General features: G+C 41.4%; 2 protein-coding genes and 1 long non-coding RNA gene across 3 annotated transcripts; 1 reads left to right on the top strand and 2 right to left on the bottom strand.

Annotated features, from left to right (window-relative positions):
* Positions 1-5,051: 5,051 nt before the first annotated feature.
* On the bottom strand, positions 5,052-9,873 carry LOC147998657 (endogenous retrovirus group K member 18 Pol protein-like). Its single transcript, XM_087598463.1, is given in 2 exon segments — positions 5,052-8,634; positions 8,637-9,873. Coding segments are annotated over 2 exon segments (4,185 nt in total). The 3' UTR covers positions 5,052-5,686.
* Positions 9,874-9,889: 16 nt separating this feature from the next.
* Positions 9,890-10,743, bottom strand: LOC147998656 (endogenous retrovirus group K member 7 Pro protein-like). Its single transcript, XM_087598464.1, has one exon. It carries the CDS (start codon positions 10,641-10,643, stop codon positions 9,891-9,893), a length of 753 nt encoding a protein of 250 aa, XP_087454590.1. The 5' UTR covers positions 10,644-10,743; the 3' UTR covers position 9,890.
* Positions 10,744-11,041: 298 nt separating this feature from the next.
* LOC147998655 (uncharacterized) lies at positions 11,042-13,446 on the top strand. Its single transcript, XR_015645222.1, has 3 exons — positions 11,042-11,261; positions 12,397-12,486; positions 12,808-13,446. It is a non-coding gene; the product is annotated as an uncharacterized LOC147998655 (long non-coding RNA).
* Positions 13,447-17,429: the final 3,983 nt, after the last annotated feature.

The following is a 17,429-nucleotide window of genomic DNA, read 5'->3' as shown; positions in this document are numbered from 1 at the left end:
AAAATGATCATCCATCATCATCAAAAATACTTCATCTCAGGGATGCAGGGATGCTTCAATATACAAAAATCCATCAACATAATCTTCTATTTAAACAAACTCAAAGATAAAAACCACGTGATCATTTCATTAGATGCTGAGAAAGCATTTGACAAAATTCAACACCCCTTCATGATAAAAGTCCTGAAAAAATGAGGAATTGAAGGCCCATACCTAAACATAGTAAATGCTATATACAGCAAACCAGAAACTAACATCAAAGTGAATGGAGAGAAACTTGAAGCAATCCCACTAAAATCAGGGACTAGACAAGGCTGCCCACTCTCTCCCTACTTATTCAATATTGTACTCAACATCCTACCTAGAGCAATTGGACAATGAAAGGAGGTTAAAGGGATACAAATTTGAAAGGAAGAAGTCAAAACAACCCTATTTGCAGATCATATGATAGTCTATGCATGTGACAAGAAAAGTTCCACCAGAGCTCTACTAAACCTAATTAACAATGTCAGCAAAGAGGTTGGGTATAAAATTAACTCAAACAAATCAGAAGTCTTCTTCTGCTCAAAGGACAAACAGGTTTAGAGAGAAATTAGGGAAATGTCACCTTTCAAAATAGTCACAAATAATATAAAATAGTTCTGTATGACTTAAACCAAGGAAGTGAAAGATCTGTATGACAAGAACTTCAATTCTCTGAAGAAATTGAAGACGATCTCATAAGATGGAAAGACCTCCCACGCTCATGGATTGGCATGATTAATGTAGTAGAAATGGCCATTTTGCCAAAAGCAATCTACAGATTCAATGCAATCACCATCAAAATTTCAACTCAATTTTTCATAGAGATAGAGCAATTTGCAAATAACAAGAAACACAGGATAGCAAAATCTATACTCAACAATAAAAGAACTTCTTTGAGAATCACCATCCCTGACCTCATCCAGTATTATAGAGTAATAGTGATAAAAACTGTACGGTATTGGTACAGAGACAGGCAGATAGATCAGTGGAATAGAATTGAAGACCCAGAAATGAACCCACAAAGCTATGATCATTTGATCTTTGATGAAAACCATTCATTGGAAAAAGATCATATTTTCAACAAATGGTGCTGGTTCAACTGGAGTTCAGCATGTAGAACAATGTAAATCGAACCATTATTTTCACCCTGTATGAAGCTTAAGTACAAGTAGATCAAGGACCTCCACATAAAACCAGATAAACTCAAACTAATAGAAGAAAAAGTGGGGAAGATTCTCAAACACATGGGCACTGGGGAAATTTTCCTGATCAAAACACCAATGGCTTATGCTCTAAGATCAAAAATCAACAAATGGGACCTCATAAAACTACAAAGCTTCTATAATTCAAAGGAAACTGTCATTAGGACAAAATGGCAAACAACAGATTGGGAAAGGATTGCTCTTTACCAATCCTACATCTGATAGAGCACTAATATCCAAAATATACAAAGAACTGAGAAAGATAGACTTCAGAAAGCCAAATAACCTTGTTAAATATGGGGTACAGAGCTAAACAAACTTTCTCAGCTGAGGATTATCGATTCGCTTAGAATCAACTAAAGAAATGTTCACCATCCTTAGTCATCAGGGAAATGCAAATCAAAACAACCCTTAGATTCCAGCTCATACCAGTCAGAATGGCTAAGATTAAAACTTAGGTGACAACAGATGCTGGCAAGGATGTGGATAAAGAGAAACTCCTCCATTGTTGGTGGGATTGCAAACAGTTATAACCATTCTGGAAATCAGTGTGGAGTTTCCTCAGAAAATTGGACATTCCACTACCAGAGGACCCAGCTATACCTCTCATGGGCATATACTCAAAAGATGCTCCAACATGCAACAGAGACACATGCTCCACTCTGTTCATAGCAGCCTTATTTATAATAGCCAGAAGCTGGAAAGAACCCAGATGCCCTTCAACAGAGGAATAGCTACAGAAAATGTGGTACATCTACACAATGGAGTACTACTCAGCTATCAAAAACAATGACTTTATGAAATTCATAGGCAAATGGATCGAACTAGAAAATATCCTGAGTGAGGTAACCCAATCACAGAAAAACACACATTGTGTGCACACACTGATAATGGATATTAACCCCAAAGCTCGAATTACTCAAGATGCAATACACAGACCATATTTAGCTCCAGAAGAAGGATAACCAAAATTCATATGCTTCAATCCTTCTTAAAAACGGGAACATAAATATCCACAGGAGGGGATATGGAGGCAAATTTTAGAGCAGAGCCTGAAGGAATGGCCGTTCAGAGCCTGCCCCACATGTGGCTCATATATACAGCCACCAAAACTATATATAAGATGATGAAGCTAAGAAGTACATGCTGACAGGAACCGGATATAGATCTCTCCTGATAGACAGAACCAGAGAACATAAAATACAGAAGTGAACGCTAGCAGGAAACCACTGAACGGAAAATGGAAACCCAGTTATAGGAATTAGAGAAAGGAGTGAAAGAGCTGAAGGGGCTTGCCACCCCATACAACAACAGTGCCAACCAACTAGAGCTTCCAGGGACTAAACCACTACCCAATGACTACACATGGACTGACCCATGGCTCCAACTGCATATGTAGTAGAGTATGGCCTTGTTGGCCACCAGTGGAAGGAGAAGCCCTTGGTCTTGCCAAGGTTGCAGCCTAGTGCAGGGTAATGTCGGGGTGGGAGGTCATGAAGGGAGTGGTTGGGCAGAATACCCTTTTGGGGAAGGGGAAATAGAAATGGGATGTGATGGGAGCTTATAGTCAGGAAACTGGGAAAGGAAATAACATTTGAAATGTAAATAAATAAATATATCAAATAAAATAAAATAAAATGGAAAGGGCTAACAAATCCACCCAGTCTAGGCAAACTTAAAAAATGCTATATCAGTTTTGCATTTTGATGCTGATCTAGTTTTTTGTTTGTTTGCTTGTTTGACATGAGTTCCACACCAACCCGACATCTGACATTTTTTCTTCTCTGGACCATTGTGATCTACAGAGTTAATGCTTGAGAACTGTGTACCAAGTTACAGTAAAATCACACAAAGAAGGAAAAATTTCAAATAACAGTATTTCAGCCTGATCCATGTATATCTTTCCTCCACTGTTGATTTTTCTACTTTATTCAATTCTTTAAGGTTACTTTCTCTTTCTTCATGATTTGCGGTCTTGTTTTTCATTCACCTATTAATTTTTTATTTTTGTTCTTTGTGTTTTCGTAAAAAAGAAAAACTATAAATAAGCAGGCCCCTGTGGTAGCTGTGGTAGTGATTGCCAATTTATTGGGCAGAATAAGTATGATAAATAACTCTGCTTTTGATAGTCATCTTTTAACACACAGAGCCTTTTGTCTCATGTTCCTAATATCTCCTTCCATTATGTATTAAGCTTGTATATTTTCATATATTTCATGCTACCTTGTCCTGTTATATTTGTGGGCTTAGGAGTCATGCACACTCTTGTCACATTTCACTAGATGGACACACACTTGCACTCCCAATGACTGAGCCAGTGTTCATGCCCACCTAATCATGTATTCATCCTACTGCTTGTTAGCTAAAAGTAGCAGAGACACAACTCAGAAAGATGGCTCAGAGAAAGGTCACATGTGTCTTGGTAGGTATCTTTATAGACAACATAGACATAGAAATCAGGTGACCAACCTGAGCAGTCACCATGCAGCACCTTTGGACACTGGAGAAGTGGTTTCTATAACAAAATAAGTGCACCATTCAGTTGGAGTAATAATATGTAGAACAGATCTCTTTACAACAACTTCGTTGGGGCTGATCTGAACTGTCCACATCCAGGAGCTTTACCAAGACCAGAGAACAGATTCCTGTGAATCACAAAGGCAGGTACAAAACAAAAATTCTACAGATCCTGAAATTGTTAGACTATTACAAAAAGAATAAAAAAGAAATATTAAAAAATATAAAATTTAATATTAAATAAAAATATTAAATTTAAAATATTTTTGGAACCTGGGAGAAGCTTATACAATATTGGCCAAACTTCAACGAAGTCATACACTGGAAGGAATAGTAAGGATGAGATTTTAATTTTAGACGCAGTCAGAGAGGTTAGATTTAACCAAAGTATTCAGAAAGCATTCTATTCAGTTGGTCTCAGTTATTCTGATCAACCTACAAGAAAATAGTGTAATCAAGGGAATGGCAATTTAGGTCTTAATGTCATAAAAATACCATTTTTATTGCGGTTTTGTAAATGAGAAATTATAAAAAGGCTTTTGATTCCATTAAGACAGTACCCCTTAATTAATTAATGCTTCTGCAGGCCATGGTAAACCCTAATGCACTGGCCTAGAGCTGAAACAGAATGTCCCTACTTAAGAGATACTTCATGTTCCTGTAATGTGCTCTGACCCACTCAAGCATAGAAATGCATGACACATAGCAAAAGAGAGGATTATCCTCACCTTCCCTAGGATCCTTTTTCTTCTTAAACCTTGAGAGAATTATAGATGTGATCATTTATCTAATTACTTACTCTGAAACAGAAAAAATGAATCTTCCACCTATCTGGTAGTGTCAATGGTTACATCTGGACCAAGGCTCTAAATTGACTTTCTGCATACTTGGAAGAACCTAACATAACCTCTGTGGACATTGCCATGTCAGAGCAATAAAGCTCAGGCCTCAGTAATACCAGTACATCCAGCTCATGGATACGTATTTATACTTCCAAAGAATTAGCTGGGTCTCTCATATAACTGTTCCAAATGTGGAAGACTTTCTCTATTTAAAACTGAAGCACAAACAACTTTCCAATATAAGACCTGGAAATAGTTATCATTTTCAATACTGTTCCAAGCATTCACGGAGTAATCCATCCAGCCTTTCCTGAAGCATAAGAATTGCTTGGCTTGGATATTATTCCCAGTGTTGATCTAGCTGTACTGACAACTCTTCCTTATCCAAATGCTAGATTTTGAAACATAAGCATGCAGGTGTCCCACGCTATGTCTCGCCAGCAAGAATGTCGCAGGACACAAAGGATCCTTCTGCAGAAATAGCTTTAATGCATCTTGAGAGCGAGAGCACAAGCTTACAATACGGAGACCCCGAGTGAGGGAAAGACCATCCCTTATATAGGAAACTATCCTCGCCTCGGACGTGTCACTCTCTGGCTGGTCGCTGCCAGATGTGCCAGATGACGCACCACAGCATACGTGTCCCCCTGAGTGAGGAATTTACCAGGCGTTTGCGTATTGCCCTTTTATTAGGTGCATCCTGCCGGATATCGGCGCCATCTTACAATGGAGAATGTGAGGACGGCCCTCCACATCTCCCCCTTATCTGTTTTTAAGCAAATAGGACACCCATAAATAGGAGGGTGAAGGCAGAGGTCATATCCTCGCACAAAGTTGGCGAACCTGTACAAGAGAGATACCCTTAAGCTGTTGTTGAGACCCAGGGCACTCCCGACCCGTCGCACTGCCATTTTTTCGAGGGAGGGAAAACTGGGGCAGATACCCTCATGTAATATGACATGCCTTCCAGGGCGCGTGTTTGGTAGAGCTTCCCTGTGCGATGCTAAGCTCGTCATCCCTCATGGGCTGCTCAAGCCGGACACTCTAATCCTGTGCAATGAACCCAGGTTCTAGGAGTGCAAGAGCTGTCCAGCCGGCGACCTATTGCTTAAGCATGGTTAACCAAATATCGGCTGACGCTCCTTGTTCAAGGGCTATAAGCACCTGGGCGATCACAATTTTGTCCCTCTTTGTTTGAAATCTTAATTTGCAAAGCAACCAGAGGAGTAACACTAATCCGCAGCAGAGGACTGCTCCAAAAAGTCCCACCCCCACCCATTCCTTAAAATAAGAGACTGCTGAGGTGATCCAGGATGACAATCCTTCTGTCAAAGACATATCCAGTCGGGTAGAGTTTACTTGAATGATGGCCGCTCTCAATTCCCTGAGCGTCTGTTCAAAATCCGAGGTCCAATTCTGTAACAAATGCTGTGAAAGGGTTTTAGACAAATTGGCAGCTTTGGTAAATTGTTCATACTGTATAGACGTGACACAAAGGCCAGGGAGCTTTAGTTCACAGCCAAGCTGGGCCAGTTGCCATAGGATGTCTAGTTGCTCTTGGACCAGATCTATATGTTGGTTAACAAGCATGAGGCCTCCTTGTATCTGAGTATTAGCCGAGGCCTGTCTGTCCAGAGCCACTGAGACAGTAGCCGATAAATCATTGATAGTTTGGGTTGTCTGTACTGTGTTTGACAAGGCCAATGCCGAAGCAGTAACTGAGGCAGCAACTGCCGTTGTAGCAATAATGCCAACAATGATCGCAGAAATGCCAAAATCTCTCTTTCCTCTAAATAAGGTCAGGGTCCCCGGAGTCTCAACAGGGACCGGGATAAAGCAAGGCATACGGGTAACTACCGCTATGGGATATTGGCTAGCATCCCAACACAGGGCATAAAAACATGAACCGTCTGTACAATTCAATTTAGAAACTTTAGTGGCATTACTTATAATCCACACAAATGGCGGCCAGACACAAACTGGAGCAGGGTTAAACCCCGTGCTCCAGTAAGGTTTATATTTTATATGAGTAGCTGTCCAGACAGAGGCTGAAGGGTGGATATTCCCCGTCCAGGAAAATGATAACTGTCCCTTTTCGCCCTTTCCTCCAAGTAGCATCGCCATGGGTGTAAGATCAGTGCAGCTACCATTAACGCCACAAAGCATCCATTGATCAAAGGGATTATTATTGGACCATCTAGGATCAATGGTGGTGAAGTTCACTCCGCCTCCCAAATCAGGGGAGAAGGAGAAAAAATTCTGGACGGCCCAGGCAGAGTCCTGGGACTGGCAACCAGTCCACGGCAAAGTAAGTTTTTCATCCTGGGTCCCTCTACAAAAGGGTGCCAACTTTGGTTGACGGAGAGGGCAGGTGGAGGAGTTAATGTAAGGCCACCAACCATAGAGAACTGTGGCATTAGCCACAATGTCTTCCTCACCAGTTCCCCATGTGGCCTCCCTTAACCAAGCAGAAGATTGATTACTCAACATAATGCAAGGAAGATCAGAAGATATTTTGTTGAATATGCCAAAACAAAGGCTGCCCTTAAGGGGAATAATCCTACTTTCTTTTACTTGCTCTATTTGGGAATCTAGTGGTAAATAGGCTAGTCCCAATTCTTTGTTGGTAGTAAAGAAACATGGAAACACTTGGGCATTATACATCACCGGCATCGGGAGGGGGAAGGTTGACATAATTCCCCATCGCTCTGCACTTTTATTGGCACTCCCTGGATCAGCATGAGGATCACCAGAGTTGTCATCTTCTTGGTCCTCTGTCTTGATATTCCGAGTAAGTCGTCCCGGAACCCAAACTGGATTTTCATTATCCTGTGGAAAAACACAAACAGCTCCCCTGGATCTTATCAAAACAGGATCCGGGCCCTTCCATTCGTTTGTCAATACATCCTTCCATTTAACTAATTCTTTTGTCCTTTTGGGCTCTGAGCAATGTCGCTCAGCCGCTGTTTGCCCAGCTTCATCAAGATTTAAAAAATTTAAGGTAAAAAGGGCCAAAGCAGTGGCCACTCGGGGTGTTGGGGGGAGTTCTATCATAATTCCCCCTCTTTGTTTTATTAAATATGATTTGAGCGTCCGATGAGCGCGCTCTATGATTCCCTGTCCTTGAGGGTTGTAGGGCAGGCCCGTCAGATGGGTAACTTGCATCTGAGCACAAAACTGACGGAATTTTTGAGATGTATAGGCAGGGCCATTGTCAGTTTTTACACATCTTGGCTTTCCCCAAGCACTCCATGCTTCAAGGCAGTGCTGAATGACATGTGTTGTTTTTTCTCCTGTAAGTGGGGTAGCATGTAGAATGCCAGAACATGTATCTATAGATACATGCACATACTGTTATTTTCCAAAAGTAGAATTATGAGTAACATCCATTTGCCAGATTTGCAATGGCTGTATTCCTCTCGGGTTGACCCCGATGTGAGGAACTGGGAGGAACTGGCAGCACTGTTGGCACTGGGTGACTATATCATGTGCCTCTTTTCTAGTTATAGAGAAGCGGCGGCGTAAAGTTTCCGAGGTAACATGGAAATTGCCATGAAAGGTTTTAGCGGCCTCTAGAGGAGAGGCCAGGGCCACAGCTATCATTTTTGTGGCTTTGTCAGCCAAATCATTCCCTGAACTCATTGGACCAGGGAGTCCAGAATGGGCCCGTATATGAGTAATATATACAGGGTATCTCCTATTTATTAAAATAATTTGGATTTTTTGGAAAATCTCTGCTACCTTGCTAGTTGTCTTAATTACGCCGGCGGTTTCAAGGATATTAACAGCATTGACCACATAGGAGGAATCTGAAACAATATTTAGAGGCATCTGGAATTTTTCAAGGACCTCCATAACCACTAGGCATTCTACCACTTGGGGTGAGGTTTCAAAATATTGTCGTGAGAACACTTGGGAATTTACCACATATGCTCCCACCCCTGTTTTTGACCCATCCGTATACACTGTTATCCCTTCTTTTAATGGTCTGTGGGATGTGACGCGAGGGAAAACAACAGGTTGTGATCTAGCAAAACATAATAGGGGGGTTTAGGATAATGATTATCTATCTGTCCAGCAAAGGAAGTAACTAACACTGCCCAAGCATTTGAGGTAGCAGCTAATGTTTGAACCTGAATGGCTGTATATGGTACTATCAAAGTTTTGGGTTCTTTCCCAAAATGAGTAATAGCTGCCTTCAACCCGCGGAGTGCAAGCTGAGCGACCACATCAGGATATCAGTCAATAATCTTAGCAGGAGATGCATTGGGATGGATCCATAATAAAGGCCCATTCTGCCACAAGACAGCTGTTGGTAATTGCATAGTTTTGAAAACGCACAAATCAAAAAGTTTGGTTTCATCAATGCGCTGCAATTGAGCATCCTGTAAGGCCTTTTCTACAACTTGTAAGGCCCGGTTTGCGGCTGGGGTCAATGCTCTCGGAGAGGAGATATGAGAGTCCCCTTCCAAAATATCAAATAAGGGCTTCAACTCAGCAGAGGAAATCTTTAAAAATGGTCTCAGCCAATTTATATCTCCCAATAACTTTTGGAAATCATTTAAGGAATGCAAATCATCTCTGCGAATCTCTAATTTCTGGGGAACTATTTTTTCAGGATAAATGACCGGTCCCAGAAATGAGCCAATTTCTGCAATTTGAACCTTTTCTACAGCGACTTGTAGTCCCCATCGTCCCAATGTTTTGATTAAGATGGGATATGAGGTCTGTAAGGTTGTTAAATCTTTATCACATATTAAAATGTCATCCATGTAATGAGCCAGAAGCAAAGATGGAAATTGCTTCCTTATATGTTCAAGGGCTCGTTGCACATATAGCTGACAAATAGTGGGGCTATTGGCCATGCCTTGAGGTAGGACCTTCCACTGAAATCTCTTATCAGGTTCAAGATGATTAGTAGCTGGTATAGTAAATGCAAACCTCTGTCTGTCCTGTGGACACAAGGGGATGGAAAAGAAACAATCCTTAATGTCTATAATTATTATCTTCCATTGCTTAGGTAAGGCAGAGAGTAAGGGTAGGCCTCGTTGGATCGAGCCAAATAAACGCATCTGTGCATTAATGGCTCTCAAATCATGGAGAAGTCTCCATTTTCCTGATTTTTTCTTTATCACAAAAATAGGAGTATTCCATGGTGAAATGGACGGTTCTAAATGACCAAGCTGCAATTGTTCATTAACCAATTTAGTGGCAGCTTCTAATTTTTCAGAGGATAGATGCCATTGAGGAACCCATATAGCTTCCTCTGTAAGCCAGGGTATGGGCATAGAACCCTCAATGGCACCTAGGAAAAACCCAGGCCTTGTTTATGGGGGTTTGCGACTGGTTCAATGGGCGTGAGACAGCCCTGTTCTAATCGCCCTAGGCCTTTCCCTTCCTTATAGCCCATCCTTGACATCATGTGGGCCACTTGTGGGGGGTATTCGTTAGATAAGGTTAGTCCCATGGTCTGCATAACATCTCTCTCCCAAAGATTAACAGGTAGGGGAAGTACATAGGGAACAAATTGTCCCTGTCGGCCATCGACAGTCGTCCAAGTTAGAGTGGCAGAGCTGATTTTAGGGCACGACTGGTAGCCTAAGCCTTGTAGTGAGTGAGAAGATCTTATGGTAGGCCATGATTGAGGCCACCATTTTGAGGAAATTATACTTTTATCAGCCCCAGTATCCAGAATGCCTTCAAATTTCTTTCCATTAATTTCTAAGCTCAATTTTGGGCGGTTGTTAAGATGAACCACCAAATATGCCAAATCATTACCAGTGGACCCCATGGGCCCCTTGGTATCCTGTATTGTGGTTTGGGAGCACGGAAGGAGTAATAACTGTGCTATTCTATCTCCTTCACTTATGGAAAAAACCCCATCGGGACTTGAACAAAGAATCTGAATATCAAGAGAGTGGTGAGCTTCAACAAGGCCTGGATGGACTATCAGTCCTTGTAGGGCGAGAGATCCTCTCCCAACGACAAGGCCTATGGTTCCTGGGGGCAAAGGCCCCACAGTCTGAGCAGGAATTGGCTGAATGCCCATCTGGGGCATTAGAAAGAAGTCGGAGGCGGCACACAGGTCCAATTTTGTGTCACCTCTTGGGGAGTCTCCTCTGTCAGGGTCATGGCTTTCTGAAAGCGGTTCCCATATCTTTGAGGGCCCTGGGACCGGGGGCCCAACGATCCGTTTTTTGACATCTCATTAGGCTTAGCTTCCAAGGGAGGGAGTAATTTTCCCTTAATATCCCTCACTGAGCGGCACTGATCAGGCCTATGGTAGCCCTTGCCACATCGGGCACAGATAGTTGCAGGCCTCCTGTCTCCCTTGGTTATCCTACAGTCTCTTTTTAAATGGCCCATTTTTCCACATCGAAAACATGATCTTGTATCTGTCCCTTTAAGGGGGCGTTGCCGGGACTGGAGAATGGCGGCAGCCAAGCCTGCGTTAGTAAGAGGCCCGCCGAGTTCTCTGCAGACTCTGAGCCAGTCCTGTAATCCTTTGTTTTTTCTCGGTGCTATAGCCGCCCGGCATTCCTGGGTGGCTTGCTCGTAAACGAGCTGTTCTATGAGCGGTGCTGCTTGCTCCGCATCACCAAATATTCGTCCAGCAGTTTCTGTCATTCTGGCTACGAAGTCTGAGAACGGTTCCTGAGGTCCCTGGATGATACGAGTAAGTTGATTATCGGCCCCGCCTTTCCTAGTGAGTGCCTTCCAGGCCTTAATGGCCGAGCTGGAGACTTGAATATAAGCACCCCAATGGTAATTAGCTTGGTCTGCTGCGAAGCGACCCTGTCTTGTCAAGAGTTCAAACGTCCATTCTCGCTGCTCAGGCGTTAACGCCGTGGCATTAGCTCTGGCCTGTGTTTGAGCCGCCTCATACCAAAGCGCTTTCCATTCCATATATTGGCCCATGTTCACAAGGGTCGCTTTTGCAATCATCTGCCAATCGGCGGGTGTCAAATAATTTAGGGCCAGCCTTTCAAGAATGGTTAGGGTGAAATTGGCTGTAACTCCGTACTTTCTGACAGACTCCGCCAGCTCTTTTATTTGGTTATATTCGACTGGGGCATGAACCCGCTCACCCTCCTGCGTTTCAAAGACCGGGAACGTCAACTGCAGCTTCCTTCTCACCCTATGGGGACTAAAGAGAATGCGCAAGAGCGCGCCTCATACGGAGGGGGTGCGGTTGGCGACTGCCGCGGCAGAAGCTTTTTATTACCTTTCTTTTGTTCCTCGGGGTGATATTTCTCTTCCTCATATCTAGCTGCTTCCTCATCTAACTCGGCCTCCTCCTCTGAATCTAAGATTCCATTCTCAGAGCTATCAGAACTGTCGAGGTTCAGGGCTTCTACCTCTTTCACAGGGTATATGCTGGCTCCCCCTCCCGGTTGCTGTGTAGAGAGGGAAGTGCCGGAATCTGAAAGCTTTAACACTCCCTTATCCGCGGACTTAATGGGAGGGCTCTTTTTCTTTCTCAGGACGTCCTTTTTCTTACGCGCGTCTAATCTCTCACTATGTTCAGTTTCTGACATACTTTCTCGAAATATTTCAAGTGTGGTCTGCCCTCCTACAACTGCTGCCTTGCACACTTCATCTGCTAAGCAATTTTTGACTAGTTTCCATAAGGCTTTAGTTCCTAGACGCAGATCTTTCTCCGCCAATTTTCTGTCTAGGTCCCTTCCAAGTTTGTCCCATGAGGCAATTGTAAACGAGCTTGAGCAGGCAAACCACGGAGCCACCCTGTCCACGTCTTTCACAAAGTTTTTAAGTGTTCTTCCTCCAATTTTAATGTCCCTCTGCTTTAGCACCGTTTCCAGAGCCGTGATCACAGACTGTGAGGATCCCATGAGGGACCAAGAATGCCCAGCGGCTTATCTACGTCCGTCTGACAAGGCGTGAGTAGAAACAGACACGCCGCTCTCTTATATACGGGAGTCTTACGCGCACTTCCCGGGCGGTGCTATCACTTCCCTGCTCCCCAACAGTAAAGGGGAGTTGCGCGAAGCTCACTTATTTACGAGAGACTGAGACGCGCCTCCAGCTGCTGTCCTTTTAGCAGCGGAACGGTGAAAACAGTACATAATAATAAGAAAGAGTAGAGTGGCTCCGAGAACAAATACCATAGCCTCAACAAATCCTTCCCAAGGCGGAGACAACCCCAGACCAAAATCCAAGAAAGGCATGCCTCTCTGAACGTAGTTTTTTTTTACCTGCAGTTCTGAATCCTCCTTGTCACCAAGGGGTCTCCGGAGGTGCTGATGAGGTCTTTTTCCCGCGTTTCTGGCACCAAATGTCCCACGCTACGTCTCGCCAGCAAGAATGTCGCAGGACACAAAGGATCCTTCTGCAGAAATAGCTTTAATGCATCTTGAGAGCGAGAGCACAAGCTTACAATACGGAGACCCCGAGTGAGGGAAAGACCATCCCTTATATAGGAAACTATCCTCACCTCGGACGTGTCACTCTCTGGCTGGTCGCTGCCAGATGTGCCAGATGACGTACCACAGCATACGTGTCCCCCTGAGTGAGGAATTTACCAGGCACTTGCGTATTGCCCTTTTATTAGGTGCATCCTGCCGGATATCGGCGCCATCTTACAATGGAGAATGTGAGGACGGCCCTCCACATGCAGGTTTAAGTCTACATATCATAATTAAATACAAAACTATGATCATTTCTCAGATCACTCCCAAATAGTTTTAAACAACCATTTTTTTTTAATTTTGTGGGGACAGTATTTCTCATTGTAACATTGGCTCTCCTGGAGCTTGCTTTGTAGATCAGGTTGGCCTCAAACCTATAGAATTCTCCCTGCCTCTGCCTTTGAGGGATGGAATTAAAAACATGCACCACTACCATTGCCTAGCTCATTTTTAAAAGTTAAAGCATCTTTAAATTTAGTGTATTTGCATATTATTAGTATGCATGGGTACGGTATGAATGCATGCTACAGTGCACATGTGGAGGATACAGGATATCTTTGGTGAATCAGTTCTCTCCTTCCACCTTGTGTGGGTTCTGTCAGTCTGACTCAAGTAGTCAGTCTTGCCAATTACTGATTTTACCTCCTAAGCCATCTTTCCAGCTTCTAATTTTGTGAATTATAAGACAATATTACATATTTATGGTCTAGGAGAGTATAGTTATAAGACAAGCTAATAAGTTAACCCATCAACTCACATACCATATTTTCGGCAGGAACATGGAAAACACTGTCTTGGCAATTTTCAAGTACACACTACCTTATTGCTAACTATAGAGAGTACATTGTAAAACAGAACCCCATTTCTTCTAACTCACTAACATGCTAAACAGTTTCTCTGAAATATCAGGGTATTCCTTCATCTCTGCCTCTGAGAGGACATTTGTCACTATTCTATGACCTGAATTTTTTATGTTTGCAAGTTCCATACACAATGAAACTGGCATTATTTTTCCTTCTCTGCCTGGTTCGTTTTAGTTAGCAAAAAGTCCTAAATTTTCATATATATTCTATAAATAGAAGAATATCACTATTGTTTATGGCTGAATATGGTTGAAATGTTTTCCTAATACCCTCGTGTTCTTTATTAGCTTTGTAGCACACACTTTCTCTAATTTTATGAAATCATAATATAATTACATAATTTCCCCTTTCCTTTTCCTTTATCAAATTCTTCCCATCTATCACCTCCCCATTTGATTTGGTGGTCTCTATTTCTTCAATTATTGATACACACACACTCAGACACACACACACACACATACATTCTCTCTCACTCTCTCTCTCTCTCTCTCTCACACACACACACACACACACACACGCACACACGCACACACACACACACGCACACACTTCACCATTTCATTTCCAAGACATTTGTATAAAAATAAAATAAAGCTAGAATTTACTCATATTCAAGAAGGAGTAGAAATATCCTTCTACCTAGAAGCTTATAGACCCATTAAACATCTTCTGACTATAAAGGAAACAGGAACTGATGCATGAAGATGATTTTAATACAAACTGAGTGACAAGAAATTTATGTGATACAAGAAAAGAGGAGACAAGAAATTGATCTATTGTAATAAACACTTTCATCAACAAAAATGAAGAATGAAAATAACTGAACCCTCTCTAGTCAATAATTATTATAAAAAGACAAGGAACGATAAAGCAATGTTGAATATAATAATAAAGTAATAATAAATATGAAACATTATTATTATCTAGTAAACAAATTTAGTTATTATATTTTTAGAAACCTGAGCCTCTAAAAACATAAATGGTCAAGCCACTAACAAATTAGATCAAACTCAACAGAGACATATAGAAAGAAAAGAGAAGATGCAAGGACTCATTAAAATAGAAGACTTTTATAAGTATTCAATATTTTGCTGACCTCTAATGAAATAAAAGTTTGAAAATTCAGATGAGAAGAATAATTGCTTAGGGAAAGGCAAATTGCTAATTACTAAAGTTGACCTTAATTTATGTTATACTTGAAAGCACACATTTTTCATTTAAAAGCTTAATACTTTTGTCTTTTCAAAATAATTCATCATGCATCCCAATGCTAATGTCTCCAAAGGAAGTTATTTTTCTTTCTCCACAATATGGTCCCTCTTAACCTTTCACTTCTTGTAGTGTTCATGAATCTAGCCTTTCTTCATCAGTTTATTTGATGGTATAATTTATTCTTCTAATTAGCTCTAATGCAAAGATACATTAGCCAAATGGACTTTTAAATACTGAGACATCTTTCAATCCTTAGTATTAACATAACTCAGATATAACATTTATATTTTATTTTACTTGTTTTCTATTTGCATTTCAACATTCTCTGTATTTTATAGACATGTTTAACATGAAAAGTGCATATAGGTAGGATGTTTCATACACTATTCATCTACCTGCTATGAAAATATTAATACCTGTTATGTCACCTTTCTCTCTCTTCACTGTACAGTCCCTCATTCCCTTAATATATGGGTTTTTGAGAGATTTATATCTGTTAACATGTCCATGTCTCTTATCCTATTATCAAATGTGCCTTTCTTGGCTAAAAATGCCAGTGACTCTATTAATTCTTATAGCATCACAGCAGATGCAGTAAGTATGCCTTAAAATAACTTAGTTTGTTTTGCTTCCACAGCTTTCTAATGCTTTTCATGTAGAATTAGTTACATTATTATTAGTGATGCTAAATCATGTTCTGGGCCATTGGAGAAATAGGTTTTCATACCTTCCCCTAAAAGCAATTACTATGCTTTATTGACCATGAGAATAAAATAAGTGGTTTCTTTTTGGGCCACAGAGAAACATAAAAGCAATAATTCTCTGTATAATTATGTTAAATTTACCATGTAGAATATTATAATGTTGAAGAAGAGTGATAAATATTCTAAGCATGTATATCTTAAATGTTTTCCTTCTACACATTGATAACCTTTGGGAAAGGAAGGAAAGGGGATATGGATAATCTGTTCACTCAGGTTTTACCTGTTTCCATCCATCATTCCTGATAACTGGTTTTAGAAAGAATAGCCACTACGGCAATTACAGAAAGAGAAGTTAGTATGTGGTGATCTCAAAAGACCTCAGGGAAGACATCATAGCCATCCTCACAATATTGTTGTAAATATAAAGTCAAGAATTGCGACCTGTTGGCATGCACATCCTCCATGCCATATGAAGGCTATACAGGCTGAAAGTTACCAGTAGCCAGGCCTATTGAATAAGGAGCTGAGCTCAGAACACAGAGAGATGAAAACCGACAGACTTAACCATGTGTGGCTCAGACTCAAAAGATGATAACAATCCTCAATACCCAGACCCCTGATAAATGTTTTATGAAATCTGAGTATGAAACTTTCTTTTATATGTTTTTTTATTCTTTAATTGTTGTCATATAAATATGAATATATGTATATATATTAGTTTTTATCTTTTGCATTAAATTATTTTATTTATTTATATTCCAGAAATTGTCTCCCTTTCCCGAGTTCTTCACCCCATCCCCAACACCACCCATCCTCTGACAGGGTACTCTCCCACCTGCCCACCCATCCCTCACCTCACCCCTAACAGCATCCCTCATCCCTTGAGCATCAAGTTTCTACAGGATTAAGCACATCCTCTCTCTTACTGAGGCCGTACCACGCAGTCCTCTGCTACACATGTGCCTAGGGCTACAAACACGTATATTTGAAATACATAAATTCAATGGACATGTAAATAATCTTCAATCTTGACCTACTTTATTAGGTGGTTTTTAATGTACATAAAATTAGTTAAGTAAATTTACAGTAGTGATATGTTCTTTATGTCTAGTGACTTTGGAGTACTTTATGTATAAAAGATTCTTGATTGCAGCCATAGTTGTGTAATCCACTCTAATCTCCCTGGTGGCCCCAATTCCTCACTACTGCCACAATACTCTGGATTCTCTAATGAAAGACGCACATGCACACACACGCACGCGCGTGCGTGCGCGCGCACACACACACACACACACACACACACACATATTTTAATATGCCTTAAACAGCACAATTGTTTGGTGGTTTGGCCTCTCCCAAACTTCCACATAGCTAACACCTCCCTTCCAACACTCCTAAATTTTTATTTACTTAAATCTATATTCCAACTTTGCTACCATAGACCCATATGGGGGAGTGAGGGGCCGGGGCTGCTCTGCCCCTGGCTCTTACGTAATTGTATGCTTTCTCTTCCGCAGCATCTCTCAAGCTTGATCTTCTTGCTTCCCCAGCATGGCCGTACTTAATCCTTCTTCTTCCTTTGGTTCCTGTGCCCACGTAATCTAAAATATTGCCTCTGTCTCCCTGCCAATCCATT

The sequence above is a fragment of the Rattus norvegicus genome, chromosome 20, assembly GCF_021556685.1.
Source record: "Rattus norvegicus strain SHRSP/BbbUtx chromosome 20, alternate assembly SHRSP_T2T, whole genome shotgun sequence".
NCBI classification, from domain to species: domain Eukaryota; kingdom Metazoa; phylum Chordata; class Mammalia; order Rodentia; family Muridae; genus Rattus; species Rattus norvegicus.
This window is presented reverse-complemented; position numbering and strand designations above follow the sequence as displayed.